The following is a 25,303-nucleotide window of genomic DNA, read 5'->3' as shown; positions in this document are numbered from 1 at the left end:
CTAGCATTCATCTTTCATGGGTAGCCCAGGTTTTGGAGATGTGCAGACAAGTTTTTCCAACCACCCTACTCCCATATCATAATGTATCTTAAACTCTACTAGTCATAAGAATTACATTGAGTTTTAACATTCACTTTTCTGACCCTCTTCTTCAAAATTTATCTTTCACTGTCCTCCATGCTCAAGACAGTATGAAAACCCTAGGGTTAGGAATATAGGCAGGAAAGGGGGAAAGAAAAATGGCTAGTCTAAAACTCTAAGTACCACACAGGGTTATGTAATTTGATGGGCTCTATGTGTTTATATTTTATTTTTAATTTATTATGAAGTTGAATTTATATAACTCAATCTTACAATAGAAGCCTCACCTAATATGTAGGTTTCCTGGGTAGTCTATGCAGCTTGGAAAGATTAGTACACAAAATCACACACACACACATTCACAAATACATGTAGTTGTTCAGTTATATAAATGTAAATGCAAACTGAATGAAAAGAGAAATAGGAAAACTCTCAATTCCAAAAGTGAAGGAGGAATTTTACAGTATCATTTTCCATTTTACTTTTCATCATAAATCTATGCATTTTCTCAGGCTTTATTGTCCAAAATTACTTATTTCTCATAAAACATCTATCTTTATTCATCTCAGCATTTATTTCTACAATTTACATTTCTTTGAATGCACTCACATTTTTACAAAGATGCCACCTAGTGGCCTTATGAAATCAAATATTTCAAAGTATTTCCCATTACTACTTGTTGAAATCTGTTGCTACAAATGGATAATGAATTAGAAAAAAATATTAGAATCTAACTGATAATAAGGACCTGAAAACTATGCTCAGGAAATGATCTTGTGGATCATATCTGGATCTTGTTAAGAAAATGAAAGTATTTTCATTTTGTATAGGTCGATAGTCACTTTTCTGAAACTTTTTGGGTGGGTTGAAGATGTTTATATTCAGGATTTTTCTGATGTTTGAAAGGTAATATAGGCACATACTTTTTCTATTATGTAGTACAGTGAGTCTGGGAAAGCAGTCCAGAATCAAATACTTCAGTACTTCTGTGGCAAAAAAATCTATTCATTTGCATATTAAATTGGGATAAAAACCACAAATAGCCTTACGTTAACTGAGGTCGAGATTATTTCCAAACAAGTTATTAATATTTTTCCCATTTTCAGAGCATTTGGAAATTTACATGAAGAATTATGGACCTGATTTATCCTGAAGAAAAGAAATCCATCTTTTTAAAGAGTAAAATGCAATATTCTATAATATTAATCCTTATCTTTATGAAAGCTAAAAGGTCCACCTAAAAAATTGAAGATCATGAATAATTCCAAGAAAAGATCTTTGCAATTTATAGTCATATATAGAACCTACTCTATCATAAATTACATTGAAGGGCTTCACAAAAAAATTAGCTATTGTAAAGCTAAAGATCACTTTGAAATTTATTGACAATGCATGGCAAACTCAATTTATAAGTGACACATTCAAAAAACATTTAATCTTGTTTAATCTTGATGTTTTGTTTTGTTTTTATGTGTGACTTGCCATGTGCCCATTCCCCACCACTGTGTTCATGACTGTATGTGTTGATGACACCATGTTCAGTCTGGATCCCTTATAAATCTCTTGTGAGCATTCTCAACCCTCCTTAGATGTGCAATATAAGTAAGAAACAAATTCACTAAGACTCTGGGATTAGAGAGGGAAGATAGTAGATCACAGACACCAAGCATTGTCCTGTAATTCCACAAATCTGAAATAAAACATCAAGTGCATGGTTGCAAAGAGAGGAGAGTGGCATGGAAAGGCAAAGGAAGAGCAACAGTAAACAGAGCACAATGAACAGGAGCAATCCAGAAATAATGAGCTTTGGATTTATAAGAGAAACAACGGATCCTAACATGGAGCGCTAAGCAAAATGTTAGGGAAGGGGAAAAAAAATCCTCCTTGGCAGAGCTGCAAGAAAAAGAGGAAATGAAAGCCTTGGGAAGACCCACAGATGCACCATCATTTTGCAAAAATAAAGTTTTAAGATGGGATGTCTGTGTGCTACACAGCAAGCAAACACCAGAGAAGGAGCAACTGGAACATTCTAGTTTGCTCAATGCTGTGGTGTAGGTTCCCTCATCTTAGGTCTTCAAGTCAAACTTCTTAGCTGGACAGAGCAGAAGATTCTGCATTTTGTCATCTGCAAACCCAAAGACTTCCATTCTCCATTGGCTAAGCAAGCAACCATCCTAAAAATCAGTGCGGACCCAGGAACCTGGTTATGACAGATCTTCTTGGGTAGAAACTTTGAGACACACCACAAAGGGAAGCTAAAAGCAAGAAATTTTTGCAGAGCTGCCGCCTGAGTTCTGCTAGAAGAGAGACCAGCTGTGTGTGAATAGGAGTGGGGTTCTAAGACAGAGAACTGCCAGGTCAAGTGCACACAGGACCAGTCAGAGTTGCAAGCCATGCTCAGCCAGTGCAGACTGCTTTGGTTTGACTGCTTTGTACTCAGTCTCAGCTAACAGGATTCAGCTAATGGGAGCAATTTAATTTGAGGGCAGCTCCTGCATAGAAAATTCAACTCAGACAGGTGCTGGTGGCTAACGCCTATAATCCTAGCTATTCAGGAGGCAGTTCAAAGCCAGCCTGGGCATATAGTTCACGAGATCCCATCTCGAAAAAATCCTTTACAAAAAACGGCTGGTAGAGTGACTGAAGGTGTAGACCCTGAGTTCAAGCCCCAGTATGGGGGGGAAAAAAAAATTCAGCTCAGCGGGGAAGACAGGATGGACCCAGCTTGCAGACAGACCTTTCTGGTTTAATTGTATGGACTTCAAAGAGAATTATCCTCTGGCCCCCAAAGCATACTGCAAAGACCACCCTGGGAGATCCATATTCTTCACATGAGATTGGAAGAAATATTGACTGGTGGTGTAGTCTTATGATTGTCTTTCTGTACTTATTTTGTGTTTTCCTTATTACTATTATTATTTTGGCCACACTGGGGTTTGAACTCAAGGCCTCATGCTTGCTGGATAGGGGCTCTACTACTTGAGCTATTCCACCAGTCCTAGGTCCTGGGGTTTGAACTCAGGGCTTCATGTTTGTTAAGCAGACACTCTTCCACTAGAGCCATGCCTCCAGCCTTTTTTCCCTCTAGATATTTTTTGAGATAGGGTCTAAAAAGGTCTGCCTGGACGACGATACTCCTATTTTAGGATTCCCACCTTAGCTGGAATGACAGGAGTGTACCACTGTATGCAGCTTTTTTTCATTAAGATGGAGTCTTGTGAACTTTATGGTCAGGCTGACCTGAACGGTGATCTTCCAGATCTCAGCCTTTCAATTAGAAGGATTACAGATGTGAGCCACCAGTGCCCAATTCCTCACTATATTTCTTATACCTCCATCCCATGTACTTTTCCTCTTTCTCATCTTGCTTCGTTTTATCCTCTCCTGCTTCTTTTTAAATTACTTAATATTTTAGCTTTAATAATTGTTAAACTCCTACTTTACCCTACCATCTTAGTTTCTTTTTGAAGCTTACTGGTGGTGTGTTTCCTATTATTATTTTCCTTTACTACTTTTAAATACCTGGCTTGTTTTCAAACTTTAAGCCAAATTAGTCAGGAGATGAAGAAGGTCCCTACATATTAATAAATGGACCAATCTATCAAGAACATTTAACAATTATAAATATATATGCACCAAACATTGGTAGACCCAATTTCACAATACAAACATTACTGGACATAAAGGAACATATATGTCAAGATAATAGTGGATTACTTCAATACCCTCCTCTCACCAATAGATACATCATCCAGTCCAAGGCTAGGGCCAGAAAGCTAACTTTCTGAAATAAGACAAACAGAAAAGCTTTCCAACCACCTCTGTAACAATAAGAAATCTTTCAAGTACTAAATTAATTTCTTAAATTGTGCAATGAATTCTCATTAGATAACTATTAAAGGTAGTAGAATAACAATGAAATATGAGAAAATGAAGAGTATAAAAACAATAAGTGGAATAATTCAAACACAGCCTAAAATAAAATAACATATATAATGAATTTGATAGGCAATACTTTTATATATTTTATTTTTACTTTATATATATCATTCCAAATTAACAATTTAAAATTTTATCAAACTATTTTGACACTATTCTCAAAATGGAACACCTTCACTCTCATGAGCTAACTTCAGTTATCGATACATTTATTCACACATAACAAAGTTCCTTCTCTTTTTTCCAGAATAAAAGAAATTAAGTAATGTGCTGAAGACACTACTAAAGATACTTCACCTTTCAACTGTGGCCTCTGCACTGAATACTTCTAAGAACTTTTCTAATTAATTTTCAAGTCTTCCCACAACCTTTCTGTTCAAAGAAATACTGTCTTTGAACTAATCTGAGTAGATACTATGCAAATCAAAAACTGATCCACAAACCCTATGAAAATAGTAACAAATTTTAAAGTCTCCTAGGTTTGTCCTGTATTAATTTTCTTGATTACAACATGTCAATAATATAAACACACTTTTAATATAACAGTACATTTAATTACATCAGTTTGCCATCAACCTATCAGAGACATTTAAAGATAATCATATTGGCCATTTCCACTGGTTAGCAGGAGGCTCTTCCACTAATGGCTCCCATGGTTTCCACTGCAACATTTTTTTCGCCAAGCTTAGTTCATTTTCAGCCTATTAAAAACAACAAATTTAAGATCATTTGAGTAACTATTCAACAGAATATTTTACCAGAGCTAATCCCTGAAATTTAAATATTACAGCTACTACTTTCATATTAATACCTCATGACTTATCCCAACATCAAATTACATAGTTAAATTACCTTAATTCTCATAGCTATTCAACCATGAGTAGATACTCTTTCTTAAGAGTATCTTTTGACTTCTTCTAGTCCATTGAAATCTTCCATTAGTGTTCAAAAGTTCAGTTGGTAAGTTTTCAATCCTAATTATGTTTCAAAAGTGATTTGAGGATGAGAAATATGTCTTTTTACCTATATCAGTGGCCTTCACTTTACCGTGCCCCACAGTAAAAAGAAAAAAAAAAAAAACAGTAGTCCCTTCTTGTTCATGGGGATATATTCAAAGACCACTTGTAGATGACTAAAACCACTCATAATACTGGACCCTACATACATTATTTTTTCTATACAAAGATACCTATGATAAAGTTTATAAATTAGGCACACAGTAAGGGATTAAAAATAATAATAAAACAATTACTGTATTAAGTAAATTAAGAGGTATTTGAATACAAGCACTGTGATACCATGACAGTTGACCTGATAATTCAGACAGCTATTAAATAACTAATGGATAAGTAGTATATACAGCATGACTACATTAGACAAAAGGATGATTCACACTGCAGACAAGATGAAGTGGGACCACATGAGATTTTACCAAATTACTCAGAACATTGTGCAGTTTTATACTTAGGTATTGTTTATTCTGGAGTATTTTCAGAGCAGACTTGATTGTAGGTAACTCAAACCACAGAAAGCCAAACCTCTGATAAAGGGGAACTGCTGTATATTTTACTATGGAATCCATAAAACACACATATAATTAAACTAAAACTACAAAAATCATTATCTTTATTAGTTGTAACATTTTCCATTTTCTATTGTTCTTCCTTTTAAAATGCTAATCATAATCTACCTAACTTATTTCATTACCCATAATCACTTGAGACACAGGATCTATAAAGTGCTGATCTTTGAAATACAGGAGAACACTAAAATTGCACAGTAAACATTAATTTCTTTTTAAAAATTATTCTATTTTTACTTTTAAAATTGGCACATAAAAATGTGCATATTTAGGTGACACCCTGCGATTTTTGATAGAAGTATCTATTATAATGTTCAAATCAGGTTAAGCTTACCTCTTCAAACATTTACTCCTACTTTGTGATGAAAATATTCAAAACCCTTCCACCTAGTTTTACTTTTTTTTACTATACAGTATTTATATTCACCCTACTGTGCACCAGAATACCAGAATGTATTTAGTTAACTATAACTTAGTATCCACTGACAAACTTTTGCCACCCCCCACCCTCCCTTCTTCTATTCTGTTGTTCACAGGAATGTGTTATAGTTTGGATATGAAGTGTCCTCCAAAAAAGCATGTGTTGAAGACTTAGTCCAATCACTGAGAGTGACTGAATCATTAGGGTTCCGACCTAATCAATGGGTAAACCCACTGACATATTTATAATTTGATGGCATTATTGGGAGGTGGTGGAAACTAGAAGATAAGGCTTGGTTGGAGTCATTTGGGGGCATATCTTTGAAGAGTATATCTTCTCTTCAGCCCCTTCTTCTGTCTCTCTGCTTCCTGGCTGCCATGAGATGAGCAGCTCTACTACCATGCCCTATGATGTTCTGCCTCAGCACAGGCCTAGAAAAAAGGGAACCAGCAGACCATGGACTGAAACCATAAGCCAAAATAAATCTTTTCTCTTTTTAAATTGTTTTTCTCAGGTATTTGTCAGAGCAACAAAAAGCTAACTAATATGAAATGTAAATTAGCTCAGTCATCATAAAAAAAGTGCTGAAACTCTTTAAAACAATAAAAGTAGAACTACCACATGATTCAGCAGTCCCTCAACAGGGTACATATCCTATGTTGAGGAAGTATTCACCACAGCCAAGTGGCAAATTATCCAATCAACAGATGAATGGAAAATAAACACACATATATATATATATACACTACTGTGGCAACAGAAATTACTCCTTTTAAAAATAATTTGGTATTTTAGTCCAAAAACTTAAATTATGTAAGTGATGTCTGATTAATAATTTCACTTTAAGGTGCTAATCTTAATATAATAACAAAAGTGGATATTTCTACAAAAAAAATTAAGCACTTGATTCAATTATTTGCTAGACTATCAGTCACGTTTCATTGAAAAAAAGTCATTTTGTCATTCATTCAAATTTTTACATTTTGTAAAACTGAGAAGGAGTAAGAAATTATTCTGATTAAAAGAACTTACTCAAGATAGAGGGCTGGTAGAGTGGCTCAAGTGGTAGTGTCTGCCTAGCAAGCGTGAAGCCCTAAGTTCAAACCCCAGTACCACCAAAGAATTTACTCAAGATAGCTAATCTTGGGTCAGTTTAAACCCAATAATATAACCTATCTAAACTTAAGGTTTAGTATTATTATGACTACTTTAAACCATCATTAAGAAGTTAAGCTCACTATGTTCCTAATGAAAATATTGCATTTTTACTGACAAAAATACTGTAGATGATTTTAAAAACAACTTTCAAATACTCAAAACATTATTTTTCCAGCCTATTTCTACAATCTATCTATGAAGAAGAATAAAATTTAAATTCAGGTTTACCAAAATTAAACTATTTTTTTCCTTGTACAAGTAATGCCTATAGTGAGAGAGAAAGGATTTCCAAATAGAATAACTTAAACATTATAAATGTAATAATGCTAATTTTTCCAATATTCATAATCATGCTTATACTTTACTATTCAGTATCATTACTTATCAAGATTACTACAGGGATATGATGCAAAATCTAGATCGTGAAATACACTATACAAATAAAAATTGTTTTCTAACTTGGTCAAATGCTCCAACGACCAAATTAAAATTAATTTGATGGCTTTTTTTTCCATATTAAAAGTATACCAAGCTCTTAAAATAAACAATTGTATCTAAAAAGGTAACATCATTAAAACAATAGTAACACTATTTTACTAATCTAAACTAAATTAAGGTTAACAAGAATATGCTGATTGAGGTTTCTTCCAAAAGAAACCTCAGAAGTTATAATCAATGGTAAATACGTAATTGACATTCATGTTAGAAGTACCACATTTTAAATATATGGTCTTATATTTCACAAGTCATCATAGAAATAATTTAGTTTTCATTTCTTTCGGGTATGTCAGCTGTGTGCCTCTACATAAAATGAGTATTTCAAATCAACATATAAATGCTCAACCTTTTCTTTACCTGACGAATCACCTCTTCTATTTGGCCTCCCTGAAGTTGGTCTTCCAATTTTTTAACATCTGGTTCCTGTAATTTCAGGAGAAAAAAAATTAAATACAATAGTATAGTATCTGACTGTCAATATGCTATATTTTAAAAACCCATATATTAAAAAAAAACTTGTAGCAAACATAAGTTTATCTCTCATTGTGCCCTTATTAAGCTTTCACCAAATATTTGGTGGAAATCTATTTTATCTCTCTGCAGCTTTATTGCTTTTGTCTTAATATTAAAAAGAATTAAGTATTTATTAATGTACTTATCAAAGGCAAGACATAATGCCTAATTCAGTTTTTCTAAAATAGATTTTAAAATACCAGCTTATCCCTTTTTTAAAAAAAATTTTTGCAATATTGGGGCCTGAATTCAGGGCCTTCACCTTAAGCCACTCCACCAGCTTTGTTTTTGTGAAAAGTTTTTCGAGATAGGGTTTCCTGAACTATTTGCCTGGCTGGCTTCAAACCGCAATCCTCCTGATCTTTGATTCCTGAGTATCTAGGATTACAGGCGTGATCCGTCAGCACCTGGCCCAGCTTATATCTTAAACAAAAAAATGTCTTTTTTTTCAAAAACGGAACAGGAAGGTAAAACAGGTTCCATTTGGGGTTAGTACCAGTAAGAGGGGGTAGGATATAAGGAAAGGGTGGAGGAGGGTGAATATAATGGAAATACTATGTTCTCATGTATGCAAATGGAAAAATTAGAGCTATTGAAATTATTCCAGGAATGGGAGAAGGGGTAATAAAAGAGAATGATGGAGGGGTAAATTCAACTATGATACACTTTTGTAAATGTCACAATGTATCTACAGCACAATGTTAATTAAAAATAAATAAATAATAAAAAATAAAATATCAGCTTAGTTTTCTTAATATTTTCTATTTCCTCTGAGAGTACTAACATTAAAATTAATGCTATCTTATGATTCAGAAATTCCTGCTGGGCATTATCAAACAAAAATGCCTAACACATAAAAAAATAACATGCTCAAGAATGTTCACAGTAACACAAATTATAGCCCCCCAAACTAGAAACACAAATGACCATCTATAATAAAATGGCTCAATAAATTATTTCAATATAATAGAATACTATGTGGCAATGATAACAAACTATAACAACATGCAACAACATAGATGATTCTCTCAATACACCAAATCAGACACAAGAGTACATAATGATTACTCCATTTCTGTAAGGTTCAAAAACATGCAAAATGAATGTCATGTTAGAAGTCAGAATAAAAATTGTTATTAGGAAGGGAGCAACCTGAAAGAAACAAGATGTCAATGTTGGGGCTGATTATTAACTAGGGTGTGATCATTTTGTGAAAATTAAACAAGTGCTGTAATTAGGATTTGTACACTTTTATTTACATTTATCTTTATTAAAAAGTTTTTTTGAAAGAAATGTTAATATAGTACCTATAATATTCAATAGCACTTATTTTCTGGTATACTGAACTTTTTGAGAAACATTAACTATATACTTAACACATAAATACACACATAATGTAAATGACACATAATCACATCATAATCAGGATGTTTTTTGCTGTTGTTCCATAAATAAAATAGACAGGGAAAAAAAAACATTTTTCTTGGCTTTTGGTTTTTTTTTTTAATTATGGGAATTGGCACAGATCAGAGAATTATCTGGATGGCATAGGATATTTGCACAGCTTCTTCCTCACTCCTTTCAAAATCTCTTCTCAAAATCACCTTCTTAATGAGAACCGATAATCTATATTGTAATAGGCTGAATCACTTAAAATGAACAAATAGACATGTCTGCAGCCTGAGAATATTCTCTGGCAAAGACTCTGTGGGAATGATTAAGGATCTTGACATGAGAAGATTTTCCAGGATTCTTCCTGTGGGCCCCAAATGCAACTTTAAGTGTCCTCACAACAGAGGGGCAGAAGGAAATTACACATAGAAGGGGAATCTGACCACATAACTCAAAATTGGAGTGATACAGACACAAGTCAAAAATGACAAAAATCATGTGAAGATATAAAGAGACAAAGAACAAATTGTACCATAAAGACATCAGAAAGAACATGCTCCTAGCAACTTGATTTGGGCCCCTGATTCCAATTTCAGACTGTTGGCCCCCAGAAATAGAGTAAACTTCCATTGTTTTAAGCCACAAAGTTTGTGATAATTTGTTACACAGCAGCCATAAGAAACCAATACATATTGTAATATCCTCCATCCCACCATAGCACACATCAGTATTCCTTGCTTCATTTTCCCCAGTACACTTGCTACCTTCTAATATATTATGTAGTTCATTTACTAATTTGCTATTTTCTCTATCCATCTATCTATCTATTTATTTATTTTTGCCTCCCACCAAGAACATGTGAACAGAAACAGGCAATAAATAAGCAAAAACACAGGGATACACTTTTTTCTTTTAAGATGGGAACCAGCTAAATACATCTGGACTACAGATGATAAAATGGAAAAGGATAAATGGAAGAGGATTAAAAGACAGCATATAGAATAAATGATTAAAGGGGAGTAAGATAATTGAGATGGAAAGCAGAGAAAGAATCAAAGATAGTGCTGAACAGATTTGCCTTATCAAAAAAAAAGGGAAATTTCTTATTCTGTGGTGGGAAAAAATGCATAAGTTCATCTTCCTCAAGGAAAACATGAAAATGAAGGTAATGTTAACTTCTCCTTTAGAAACTTTAATCTGTAAATTATATCCAGAATTGCAAACCTAAGAATACAAGTTTCAAATAAAATTGCATTGTTCTGTTGTATACAAAGAATTCTCTTTCAACTATAGAGGTTGATAATCTAATAATTAGAAATATACATTCAAGATACTTGTGCATGTATGTAAAATACTACCAGAGTTTATGAATGCTATTTTTGATAATAATGAAATAACTACTAGTGTGAAAATTCAACAATAGTGGGTTACAGTTTGGTATGAAAAAAATTAGCAGTAGTCCACTATGCTTCATCTACTGGCTTTGACATAAAAACTATAAATTACTTGTATTAGTTTACTTGACTGTCCTAACAAAATTCCATAGACTAAGTGGCTTCTAAAAAACAGAATTTTCTTATAGCTGTATAGACTAAAAATCCAAGAAAAAAGGGATGGCAGAATTGGAGTCTGGTGAGGGCTCTTCCTCTTCAGATGCAGAAAGCTGCCTTCTCTCTGTGTGCTCATATAGCCGCCTCTTGATATGTGCTCATGAAGAGAGCAAGGAGCTGTTTGGTGTCTCCCATCTCATAAGGACCCTAATCCTACATGATCAGGGTGCCATCCTTATGGCTTCATTTAACCTTAATTACTTCCTTAAAGGCCCCAGTCTCTAAATAATGCCATACTGTGCACTGTAGCTTAAACATATAGGGTTCTAGGAACAGAAACATTCAGTCTCAGCGTAACAATGCCCAGTATAGTTTTTGGTAGTGAAGAAAGACTAACTTGGTCCTCTTTATGCAACAAAGCACTTTTAAAAACAGTTCTTTTTAACAGTTTTCTTTAAAACAACAGACATTTTTTGTAGAACTGGGGTTTTAAACTCAGAGCCTTGGGTTTGCTCGGCAGACACTCTACCAGTTGAGCCAGACCTCCAGCCCCCAGCAGACATTTTTTGTTGTTTGTTTTACTTTCATTCTTCTCCATTCTGTAATTACAGAAATGAGATCAAGGTTGATGTACATAAAATTAAAAACTAAAAGATCAATAAAGAACCAGACAGGGAAGAGAAGTAGAAGACCCAACTATAATGTTACCTCAGGGAAGGGACTTGGTATTACTCTGGCACTCCAATAGTGCTTTGTAGTAGACAGCACTCAATAATCAGAAGGTTGTCGAAGCAAAGGAAGAAAAGATGAAGGAAGGAGAATATACCCTTTTAACATCAACTTAAATATTAATAATGAAAGAGAGGACTGTAAAATAGGTACAGTGTGGGAGGATATTAATATAAGGAGGGAGGATGAATGAAGGAGATTAAGGTGAGAATATATGGTTAATGAACTTCATATACTTATATGAAACAGAACAAAGAAACCTCTTGCAATTGCTTTAAGTGGGGCAGAAAGGGGGTTGAGGGAGAAAGACAATGGGGGCAAAGTAACTAATATACAATATAAGTCTAATTGGAAATATCACTATGAATTCCCCCCTCCCATATAACAAGTATATCCTAATAAAATAAATGGTTCATAAAAAAGAGAATACAAGAAAGAAAAAGAGTATATAATATGCAAAAAATAAGCAATTGAAATTTTTTACTAAATGTTACATTAGAAACAGCTACTTACCACTTCAACCATACCCAGCTTCTCATTTGTAATCTGTTCAGTATATTTTCTATATGCTACATTTTTAGGGAACTGATTAAGAACATCGAGAATCTTTGCATACAATATTCTTAGTCTCTGAAAAGACAAATCATACAATTTCTATATGTTAAAATATCACCAAAGATCAGACAGAACACTGTAAGAAAACCTCACAGACAAAAAAATTTTAAAAGGGTTCATGTCTACTTTTTTTTAACTCTTCTTTGCTGCAACTTCTTGTCCTACCCCTATCCTTTATAACTTAAGAAAAAGCTAAGTATAAATATGGACACTCTGTATGTTGCACGTAAAACAAAAAGTTATAATAAGACAAAAGTATAGTAATGAGCAGAAATAACACTTATTGATAATGACCTTTCTCAGACATCAACTCAGTATACAGTATTTCTCAAATTGAGATGCTAGACATGGCAGAGTCTCAATACCTCCCTTTTTAAACAATTTTTCTTACTTCAACTTGTGTAGAAATTTTAAAAAAGTAAACATTGTCATCAACATGATAAAATTTAACTGAATAGTTGTGACATTCAGTGCTTTTGCCTGAGACTGCAATTGTGTTTGACCTACATTTGACCTACATGCATAAGTTTCACCAAAGGCTCACAGGAGAACTGAGTCACTGTGCAGTACATGTTGAAGCACACTGAACCTGAAGTTCAGTGTACCAATCAATCACATGGTAAGAAGGTGTTTTCACAGATCCTAAGTTACAACAGTCAGTTCATTAGTAAATATAATTATATATATATATATATATATATATGCACACACACACACACACACTTTAGATTTCATTATTTTATTTGTATTTAATTTGGTATTTGTTTGTAGTGCTGGGAATGGAGCCCAGTACCTTGTGCATTCTAGGCCAGCACTCTACCACTGAGTTACACCCTCAGCTCTGAAATTTGTTTAATTATATAAAACCCAGGGGCTAATACATAATTTCATTCTCAATAAATATTCGTTTTATTATCCTATAAATGAAGACACCAGAGAGGGGTTCATAGAAAAGACAGCCTTTGAGATAGACCTGGAAGAATGATAGGAGTTAGATGTTTAAAAATGTTGGAAAAAACAATTTGCATACAGAATACATAACAAACAAACACACACAGGGAACATAAAGCATTTATTGAACTGTGGTGTCCAATACAGTAGCTGGTAGCCAATTATGGCTACTGAGCACTTGAAATGTGTGTGGCTACCTCAAACTAAGATGTGTTGAGTAAAAACACACACCGTAAAAAAGACTGTAATTTATCTTTTTTTTTTTACATTGATTATATGCTGTAAGGTTAAATTAAAAACTTACTTTTTTCTTTTTCTTTGAGATAAGGTATCATTATGTAGCCTAGAATGGCTTCAAACTCTCAATCCCTCCATCTCAACCTTTGCAGTGCTGTGATTACAAGTGTACACCACTAATTTTTACTTTTTCTATACTAAAAAAGTATTTCCAGAAAATTTAAAATTACATTCAAACATGCCTTACATTTGTGGCTCAATTTAGTGTGAAATAGAAAGGCAATGGAAGATTTTAAGGAAGAGTAGCAGTGGTATGACCTGACTTACATTTTAACAGTCAGGTGACTGAAGAGGGAGAGGAAGTTAGGAAGTTAATGCAATTATCACAACAGTGATGATCAAGACAAAGATAGTAATAGTGAAGGAAGTGGTGAGAGCTAGTCAAAATCTGGATACATTTTGAAAGTAAAATCAAAGGATTTACTGAAATAGCAAATGTGAGATATGAGACAAATCAAAAACAATTTTAAGATTTTCAACTTGAGGCAAAAAAAAATGGAGCTGCTATTCACTGAGAAAAACAAGTCTAAGGGAAGAATGGGTTTTAGGGAAAAAATGAGGAATTGCAGGTTGACATTTTAAAGTATGGGTTACCATCTGACATATAAGTGAATTTGTTCAATAAGCAATAAAATACATATGAGTTTTATAATGGGAATGGTCAGTATTTGACAGGGAAATCTAAGAGTTATCAGCATGTAGGTGCTATTTAAAACCATTGACTGAGTCCATTCACTAAGAAACAACAAATCAAAATTTTTTTAAAAGTCCAAGAAAATGCTATTCTTGGGTTAATTAAGATGAGCAATGTGAGATGACCAGTGGATTTAGCATCATGGGGATCACTGGCGTCCTTGAAAAGGGTAGTTCTGGCCAAGCCTGATGAAGTGCATTTAGCAGGGCAGGGGTAAGAGAGGAACTGGAGACAAGTACGTACTGATAACTCTTCTGAGTTATCTACAAAAGGAAGGAGGGATACCGTGTATTTACTTCAAGGAGAAGATCAAGGAATCTTTTTTATGGAAGCATTTTTGAATGCTTGCAGAGAAAAGGAGACAGCTGTCAGCGTGATACCTTAGGTAAGCCAACGTGTATAGAATCCAGCGCACCTAAGCAGAAAGGGCGAGGCTGGGGAATAGGTGGAAAATGGAATTTGAAGGGCGCTGACAATATTAAGTACAAAAGAAAGCAGTCAAGGAGCAGAGTGGTTCAATAAAGAGGTCACTGCAGAAGAGAGAGAGGAGAGAGAGGAGAGAAGAGAGAAGAGAGAGAGGAGAGAGAGGAGAGAGGGGAGAGAGAGGAGAGAGAGAGGAGAGAGAGAGACACACACACACACACGTCGATGCTCGGGCTCACAGCTCGGGCGGGGCTGTGACTTGGCATTGCTACAAGGTCGCGGCGTTCGCCTTCCTTGGGGACACGGGGACAGAAAAGAGGTACGTACCTCATGCGGAGAGTCACTCACAGCCAATCCCGTGAGGCCGGTGGTCTGTTCAAAACAAAACGATTCACGCTATCACTATGGCCTCCAGGCATGCACCACGCTAAGGAAGCTCAGACCCGCAACTCCGCAGGCTCACGGGTTCAAAGCCAGCTCTGGGTCCCCATCCCGCTAGTTAGTTACTGCGCGTTTGTGCACAGTCGCTAGCGGTAACCCCGGGAGGAGTTCTGAGCAGTCCCCAAAGCATCGCCGCGCCCCTCTCCTCCAGGGACACCCCAATCGCGGGAAGAGGGACTACCAGGCTGACTCTTCCCACCCGGGCCTAAATTCTTGCATTGACCTCGGCCGCCTCACCTTCTTCAGGAGACCCGCCATGACAGCGCCGAAGAGCGCACGCCGCACAGCCCCCTGGGAGCCTGGATCAGACCAGCTCAATCGACCGACTAGGGCACTGCGCCGTCACCTAGGAAACGTCTTGGCTCCACCCTACCCCCCGGATACCGGAAGGAACCAAGGCTCTGTCCCGCCCACCTCCAAAGGGAAAGATTGGCGCATGCGCAGTGGGTACGCTATCCTCTCAAGCTCAAAGATAATTGGGGAGAGAGGTTTGTGTGTTACGTGTTTTGTGTCTCAACTTTTATCGCTGTCACCGCTGACAGCTTGCCTAAAGACTGAAGAAAATGCTACAGACTACCAAAATCTCCGACATAGTCGGCCTAGGAACTTGGCCTCTGCTTCACCTTCCTCAGTTTATTAAAATGAGCATAGTAATGGGGGCTCAAGCATCACATAAAGTGCTCTTATCTGCCAGGGTTTAAGGCATTCCAAAAGGGTATCACTGTTGTTGGTCTGATAAGCTAAAGCAGGGTGCAATGTGATGCCATTTTCCATTGCTCTTTCTCAATTTACTGCTGAAATAAATCATCCATTTTTCTCATTTTCCCAGTGGAAGTGATAACAGACCATACTACTTTTACCCACTTATCTCCACGAGCATTTATTGAGCACTTACTGCTTGTCAGTTACCCGGACATAACATTTGCAAGAGAGTATCTCACATTCTGGAATTCACGTAACAATGATGAAAGCCTATATTAATAAATACTGTGTTTGGTAAATGTTCTGAAAGAGATTTGTGCTATGTGAAAAAAAGAAAATAAGCAAAATTTGTAAGTGAGGAGTTTAAGAAGGAATTTCCTAAAGAGTCAGAGTGGAAGAAAAGCCTGTCAAATTGAAGGAACACGTACAAAGAAACAGGATATAGCTGTATCTACCTATAGATATACTCTTTTATATATATGTAAAGAAGTCCCAGTGATTGGTAAGATAAACTGGTTAAAATCATGATTAACCTTGTATGCCGTTCTTCAGAATTTGAATTTTACTCTGCATTGCTTCTGTCTGAATGACACAATGTATTTGTATTTCAGATACATAATTTTGTTGATAGTTGAAGAAAATGAATTACAAAAGGTGGGGCAAGATTAGAAACTAGAAAAGGGAAAGGGACTGAACAAAAGAGCAACCAGAAGAAAAGAAAGAAAAGATTGGAACAGAAATAAACAGAATATCAATAGAGAAAGTCAATGAAACCAAAAGTTAAGCAAAATCAGCAGAACTTTTGATGAGACTAAGAGAAGAAAAAGAGATGACTCAATAACATCAAGAATAAAAGAACCATTACTAACAACTGTACAGAAATACACAGAAGGAAAACTGAATTATTGTGTGCCAAAAATTAGATAAAATGAAAAAAATTCCTAGAAAGACACAAACTACCTAAAGAAAACTTTATGAGTATATGTTTATAATAAGTAAAGAAACTGAATTAGCATGAAAAAAAAAACTATTACCCAAATGAAGCACTGGTTCAGATGACTTCACTGGTAAATTCCACCAAGCATTTAAAGAATACTCCTTCAAAAACTATTCCAAAATATAGAAGAGAAGGGAAGACTTTCCAAATCATCCTGTAAAGCAAGGATTACTCTGATACCAAACAGATAAAGAAATTACAAGAAAATAAAACTCATATAAATATACCTTATGAATAGACACAAAAATTCTCAAAACATACCAGCAAACAAAAAAAGGTTTAGGGCTTGAGATGTGGTTCAAGCCGTAGACTGCCTGCTCTGCAAGCATGAAGCCTTGAGTTCAAGCCCTAGAATCAATCAATGTACCATTCAATATAATAAATGAGAAAAAACTATGATTTCATTAGATTTGTTTTAAAAAGCATTTGACAAAATCCAATACCCATTCATGACTAAAATAAAAACACTCAATAAATTTGCAGCCTGATAAAAGTCATTTATGAAAAAACCACAGCTGACATTTTTCTTAAGAATGAAAGGCTGAATTCATCTCCACCTCTTACAAGACAAAGGTGTTTACTCTTACCATTTCTAGTTAGTATTTTATTGCTAGGGCAATTAGGCAAGAAAAACAGAATGGAGAAAAGACATCCAGAATAGACATAAAGAAGTAAAACTATCTCTGATCACAGATGATCTTGTATACATAAATACTAGACAACACACACACATACACACACACACACACACACTTTTAAGTCAAACAAATTCATAAAATTGCATTATACATGATTAACCAGGATCAGCTCAGACTTCCATAACAAAATACCGTAGACTGGGTGACAAACAACAGAAACTTCTTGCTCACAGTTCTAGAGGCTGGGAAGTCCAACATACAGTCCAACAAAGAAGTTTTCATTCCTTCTAACACCTTTTCTCTTGGTGTATAGGTAGCTGAACTCTCACTGTATGCTCATCTTTATCTTTTTTTGTGTATATGTGCATAAGGTAGGAATGTGGGGTAAAAAGTAAGCTTTCTTACTTTTCTTTTTTCCCATCAGAGGTCCCCTTTCTCACGAACTCTTCTAAACCTAATTATCTTTCCAAGGCCCCATTATTCAATACTGTCTCCCCAGGGGTTAAGACTTCAATATATGAATTTTAGAGGGGAAAAATTTAATCCATAGCAATCAAAACACAAAAATCGATTCTACTTTATAAAGTAATAAACATCTGAAAAATGAAATTAAGAAAACAAGTCCATTCACAATAAATCAAAAACATCAAATAGGAATACATTTAATGAAGAAGTACAACACTTATACATTGAAAACCTTAAAACATTTTAGAAAACTACATCCTCAAATATGAAGACTACCTATAGTCACAGATTTGAAGCTAATATTGTTAGAATGACAATACTTCTTCAATTAATCTAGAGTTTCAATACAATTCCTATCAAAGTCCCAGTTTCCTTTTTAGCAGAAATTGACATACTTGTCCAAAAATTTATATGGAAATGGAACATGACCTAGAATATCCAAAACATACTTGAAAAAGAACAATAGTTGGAAGGCTTACATTTCCCTATCTCAAGACTTACCACAAAGTTACATTAATCAAGAGAGTGGGATATATTGACATAAAGATAGACATTCATATTAATATTGTTAAATTTAGAATCCAGAAGAAAATCTTAACCTTGTTTAAGATTCCAAAAAAATTAAATCAGCCAAACAATCTTTTGCCAACTAGTGCAAATGAATGGCTGCATGCAAAAGATTGAAACTGGACTTCCTACCCCACACCATAGCAAGTTTAACTCAAAATGGAGCACAAGTCTAAATGTAAGAACTAAAACAATAAAAGCTCTCAGGAGAAATATCTTAAGAAAAAAATAAGAAGTTAATCTTCTCATCTTGGTTTAGAAAATGGTTATTAATCTTAATATAGTACCAAAAGCACAAAAGGGAAAAAATAGATTGTTGGACTTCACCGAATTGCTCAAAATCCTGTTAAAAATGGGTTTAGTCTCCAAAGAGAGACATGTGTTTTGAAAAGTAATTCAGTATTTCTGGAGTTCTGTGCTTTGAGAGTGGAAAAAGTGACAAAAAAGGTGCTTAGAGAGGAGCTCTAGAGATATGTACAAAAGACGGCAATCCAATGTCTTTTAACTCTTATCCTCTGTAGATGAAACACCAGTTAAAATAAGCAAATTTTATATTTTCATATATATATGTGACTCATATTCCAATGTCACAAAGTAAGTGAATGATGAGGGCCAGATAGCCAGAGACAGTTCTCTAAGGTTTTAATCAGAAAGTACAGGATTGACATTCATACTTATGTAGACAGATGCTACATCCCTAGCAGTATGGAAAATGAGTCTGTGTGTGGCAGGACTGGGAACAGAAAGACTACATGGAAGAATCTAAGAAAAATTAAGAAAAAACTGATGAATTTGACTACATTAACACTTTAAACTTCTAAATAACAAAAGACAGAAGTTAAGTAGTGGATAATTTTACTAGAAGACAACTGCATATAATCACTAAGAGATAAGTGGTGTCTATAAAATATAAGGAATTAATATAGATCAGTAAAAGAAGAACAGCACTACAACCACCATCACCACCACCATCTCCAAAAAAGGTCTTCTTGCTTCCATCCTTGCCCCCTTTCTGGAGTACATGAAATGAGATAGGATATATAAAGCTTATGACTCAGTACATTAAACAAAAGCACCATTCACCTGGTTGTTAATTTATTATTTTGCTAGTACTAGTCTCAACACAGTAGGTAGAATAATCCTTTTTAAAAGTACTTTGCTCAAAATCCTCAATTGATTTTTTGCTCAAGGTACAAAATTCAAAATCCTTATGCCTGGCTGTAAAATACTGCATGACCTTAACCCTTTGCCCCTTATCTCTCAGATCTAATTTCCTGTATTAATCAGAGCCCTTCACAGAAACAGAATTAGTAGAAGATACACACACACATGCACAAACACAAACATCCTTACACACTTATAGGAATTGGCTCACACAATTATGGAGGTCAAAAAGTCCCATAGTCTTTTGTATACATGCTGGAGAGCCAGGAAAACTGGTGGTAAAAGTCAGTCCAAAGGCCTGAGAACTAGTGGAACCAATGACATAAATGCCGGTTGGAGTCTGAAGGCCCAGGAACCAAAAACACCAATATCCAAGAGCAGAAGAAAATGGATGTCCCAATTCATTCCAAGGGGAATGAATTTGCTCTTCCTGTGCCTCAGGCCCACAACAGATTGAGTAATGTACACTCATATAGTGAGGATGATATTCTTTGCCTGCGTGTGTGAATTCAAATGTTAATCTCTTCTTTAAGCACCTTCACAGATAACAAACATAGTCAGAAGTAATGTTTTTACTAGCTATCTGGGAAACCCTTAGCCAGTTTTGAAAATAAAAAAATATATATATTAAAATGGGAAATTTGAACACACAATTACTGCTAAGTAAAAGTTTAAGACAGAGACTGAGGTAATGCTTCTACAAGCAAAAGAACACCAAAGACTGCCATCAAACTATCAGAAGTCAAGGGAAAGGCACAGAACAAGCACCTCTCAGCTTTCAGAATGAACCAACATTGTCATTTTGAACTCAAACTTCTAACCTCCAGAACTGTGAGATAATCAATTTCTGTTGTTTAAACATTCCAGTTTGTGGCATTTTGTTACAAAATTCTAGCAAAAGAATGTATTAAATGATAAATTAGTTATTATCAGTTCCTCACTCCCTTGGGATAGCTTTCCCTAGGAACATGAACCATTTAGGATATAATCTTTCCAGTTCAAACTACCAAGAGTAAGTCATTACCATAAATGCCATGTAATTTTCAATTTCTAATATTCGAGCTACCCACAGTTACAATTTGGAACACAGGAAATACATAATAACAGGTTATGCATATATTAATGACATTCTAAAGATGCACATATGTTCATGTATGTAAACACATATGTAAACAGAAACTATGAAATTGGAAACTAACCAGCTGATGTATCCATTTGGTGTATCCATTTGGATACACTAGATCAATGTATGAGGAAACTAAGATGAATGGAAGTTTATGAGGTCATGGTCTTTGTTCTCTGTCCCTCCAGATTCTAAGAATTTTTGTCATTGTAGGATGTGTTCTAGAATATAGAGTAATGTGATTATAAAAGATGCATGTGTTTTCATTTGTTGTAACTTTTGGTTTAGGCTTTTGCTTACCATATTTGGTAAAGACACCAAGGTTAGACGGACGTGGCTGATCCTGGCTAAGGTACTACATAACTGACAAGTTTCATGTGGTGGGAAAATGTGTAGATCTTTTGATCTAGTCCCTTTGCAGGAGGGCAAGATTGTATACAGAGATGGCTTGATAATGGTAGTCTATGGCTAGTTACAGTAGAACATCCTTGGCATCTGTGAGATCAGAATGGGATTTAGGAATGTCTTATTGGGCATAACAAGGATGAAATGCACTATATTTTCAGGTGAGGAAGGTGTAATACATAACCCAGAGGGGTAAATGTCCCAATCCTTCTCAGAAAGAACAGGGATGTTGGGACATTCGTCTGTAAATATTGTTAGTAGGCCAGGAATTTAGAGCCAAAATCTGAATCTCAGATTTTACAGAATTTGCTCTGTAGGCCCGTTAGCCTATCCAATAAAAGAGCTCTTGTTTCTTTAAAAGAAAATGGAAGAGTTAGTAGCCTACACTGCTCCTTAGTGATAAAAAACTTTTTGTGAGGGGCTGGATCTTACCAAAATTAGTTGGTTAAAATGTTTCTCTGGAATCTGGGTTTCTGCTCCACAGCTGATCACTGAGAAAGGAAATAGGCCAAATGACCTAAAAGGAAGAAAGCATCTTATTTCTCAAGACATGATGGGCTCATTTGTGAAAATCTACATGTAGGCAAGTTCTGCCTTTTACAGTTTCCACTTAATTTTCATGATCACTGAACAAATGCAAAAATAGCCCCATATCAAGAGAGGGTTCTTTCCTCTTCCAAACTCAGAATTAAAGAAAAATCTGTTTAAGTTAGTTATTAAAATAGACTAACATATATATTGTCCATCTCTTGGACCTTCATCCTTATCAGGCAGGTGCAAAATTATTTGGAATTTTTCCTGTGTTCTCTGACTATTTTATGGACACTCCTGAAAAGTATGCATATTCAGGTAAATGTGTGTTTCAGATATGTTGGTTTTCAGAACATCATTCTAAAATGAGGAGTAACTCAGATAAAAGTCATTGCTTTGTTTTATCTTTGTGGCTATCTGCTTCCATATATTTGAGTTAATTAAAATGTGAAAGTAGGGCTATCCAATACTCCCACCTGGATTTGGAATTGGTTTAATACTGAGGTGAAACATATTTTTCTGTTAAAAGATGGAAATAAAACCTATGGGAGCACTGAGTAATAAATATTTATGATCACTTCACCCTGTCATTGGGCTATGTCTAGATCTACTTTTGCATATCAAATGCTATTGCTTTCCATTTAAAAGCAAGAAAGAAAAGAAGGGATGAAAGGCAAGAAAATTAGTTGAAGGCAATAACTATTTTATGAGATTAAAATAAACAAACATTACTAACATAAATGGTAATAAGAACATGCTAATAAATAAGTAGATAACAAATCAATTATTATTTTTTAAATGAATACCTTAGCACTTAGAAATAAATAAAATTAGGAATAAAATATTAAAACATGTTCATTATTGATACTGCATTTTTAACTAATCCAACATAAAATGACAAATTAAGTGAAATAAACAAGATAAATGTGGGGTGAAAATAGCCAAGATAAAAAAGGACTTCAGAAATATGAGTTGAAGGATATGATCACTTAAAAAAAAAACTACAAAAATAGCAGAACAACTAAGATAATCATATTGACTGTTTACTTTATGTCAGAAATTGCCATACGTGGTGCTGGGGCACTGGAGATCTGTCAGGAAACTAGAATGGCAGGTCTCAATCACCAAAGTCAGATACACAGAAAACACATCAACAAAGTAATAATTAAAATTGCCAGATGTGATCATTTTCAAAGGGAGTGAACAGTGTGTTATGAAAGGAGGGTACCTAGTTAAGAAGGCATGAAAGCCTTTCTGAGAAGGTAACATCTATACTGAGACATGAGAACTTTTTATTATATAAATAAAGCTAACAACTGCTAGGTTACTCTAGCTGACTTTCATGAGCACCTTCAAATTCAGCGAAGGCTTACTTAGAAGAGTTCCCCTAAAGGAAAGCAAACCAGGAAAAGGTCATACATACTGGGAGCACTGGACAAGACTCTCAGAAAGTAACAAAAGAGGAAAACAAAAAATAAATTTAAAGTGAGATGACTTTATTAGGAGCTGACAAAAAGGAAAGGGACAGAAAAACTGGAGCTAAGACTTTAACAAAGAAAAATTGTCAGAGAACCCCCAAAATTCTGGCTAAAATCATAGTAGTTAGAAAACTATCATAATGGAATATTTATTCAACCTGTCTTCTGGTGTTTGAATTTTTCAAGACATCCTTTAAATATTCTGTTACTATCCTATATATGAATCCTATGCCCTGAAAAATGGGGTAAACACTTTAATTATCAGTTTTGCCCTAAATTTTATAGTCAACATAGTTTTAGTTACCAAGCTGTTCTTAATTTGCAATATATAATATGTAACACATAACGTAGCAGGAAATAATTCTGGAATCCTATTACACATTCAAGCAGATTTCCCTTTTTCTGTTACAATGCAATCCTATAAATTAGAAATATTGAAATATCCCAAACTGCCTCTTCCTTTTCCATAAAGCTAGCAAGATGACTCTTAGCCATGCAGTCATTTTACCAGGAGGTGGCAACAAAGAGATGGATGTCAAAATGACAATTTCAGCAAGCTTATGCCATTGAGGAAACAAAGTTTTTGTTTGGTTTGTTTTTGCTTTTTTTTTTCTCTCAGTTGGTCTGGAAAATTCATTTGGGAAAAATATAATCAAAATAAAGAAATCCATGCTAAAATATCTCAGATACCTGTAGATAGCAGGAAAAAAAATCTAGTCCAAGAATGGCAAAGGTCCAAAAAAAGTCAACCTGCCATTTAAAAAATCATTTAAAAGTTATTGCTAATTACAGTAAGTAACTGGGTAAAGAAGCCGTGGTTATATGGTCCTCTGTGGTACTAAACTGTTATTACATTTTGTGTGTTTTTAATAGTTGGAGGATATGTGAGACTGACCTAAGGGACCACATAGAAGGAAGGAAGTGGGAAGGTCAGTATGTCAGTGCGTACAGGCAAAAAATGGTGGATAAGTTTATGATAAAATCGGCTAAGCAAGAAGTGAAACCAGCATACTCATAGTGTCTCAAGACCAGCAAACAAGTTGGAGAAGGAAAGTTGAATGGAATTTGCGTATCTTAAAAGCATAGTGTGGCTGTGGTAGTTACAGAGAACCATCAGGAAGAGACTCGTCAGGAAACTGAAACACAAGTGAGTTAAATATACCTGGTTCCCTGTTAAGTTATAAGAAAGGATGCAGGAAGGAACTAGAGTGTAATGAAAATGCCTTCATGCAGGCAATTTAGACAATAAGAAAATGGAAGCAAATAATGATTGCTGTGATTACTTTTTAAGAAAAATGCATTACGATGAGATATGGACACTCCTTGTCAATCATACTTGATGCTTACAACTACTGCCAGCTCTTAGTGGAAGGTGGCACTTACTTTCAGACCCTGTTACACCCTGTGATTCCTAACCTGTCCCTTCACAGAGGGCTGAGGGGCTGCTACTGGTACCCACATGAGCAGACAGGATACGTCTTCGAGCGGTCTTTTCTTCTTTTCTGTAATCATCAAATCATGAACAAGGAAAACTGAAGATAGTAGAAAACTGTCCTCCTATGCCCTTGCCTACTCTTCCAATTACTTTGATAAATTATGGGACTGACTAAAATCTCCTAGAGTCCTTTGGTAATCAGTTTTATTAGTTCTACAAAAGATAAACTACAAGGGAGACAGCATCCAACTTCTTTTTTTTTTCTTCTTTTTTTCCCTGTTTTTTTATACTTTGTTTTTATTGTTGTACTGGGGATACATTGTGACATTTAAAAATTTTCTTACAATTTGTCATAGTTGAATTCACCCTCTCCATCATTCTACTTTATCTCCCCTCCCCCAGCAATACCATCCTAGGGATATATCCAAAGGAATCTAAGTCAGGTGACAAGAAAGGAACCTGCACACCCATGTTTATTGCAGCATAATTCACAATAGGTAAGCTATAGAAACAG

General features: G+C 35.0%; 1 protein-coding gene across 2 annotated transcripts; it reads right to left on the bottom strand.

Moving 5' to 3' along the window:
• Positions 1-4,081: 4,081 nt before the first annotated feature.
• Positions 4,082-15,666, bottom strand: Ndufa5 (NADH:ubiquinone oxidoreductase subunit A5). 2 transcript variants are annotated; one of them, XM_074064202.1, is made up of 5 exons: positions 15,522-15,655; positions 15,171-15,215; positions 12,377-12,493; positions 8,037-8,102; positions 4,082-4,721 (listed from the first exon to the last, which is right to left on the bottom strand). In XM_074064202.1, exons 1-5 carry the CDS (start codon positions 15,540-15,542, stop codon positions 4,620-4,622), a joined length of 351 nt encoding a protein of 116 aa, XP_073920303.1. In that variant the 5' UTR covers positions 15,543-15,655; the 3' UTR covers positions 4,082-4,619. The 2 variants fall into 2 exon arrangements, with proteins under 2 accessions (XP_073920303.1, XP_073920313.1); XM_074064212.1 differs by lacking the exon at positions 12,377-12,493 and having other exon boundaries at positions 15,522-15,666.
• Between the last annotated feature and the right edge of the window lie 9,637 nt (positions 15,667-25,303).

This window comes from Castor canadensis, chromosome 2 (genome assembly GCF_047511655.1).
Source record: "Castor canadensis chromosome 2, mCasCan1.hap1v2, whole genome shotgun sequence".
Taxonomy (NCBI): domain Eukaryota; kingdom Metazoa; phylum Chordata; class Mammalia; order Rodentia; family Castoridae; genus Castor; species Castor canadensis.
The sequence above is the reverse complement of the archived record's forward strand: the minus strand, read 5'-3'. Positions and strand labels throughout refer to the sequence as shown.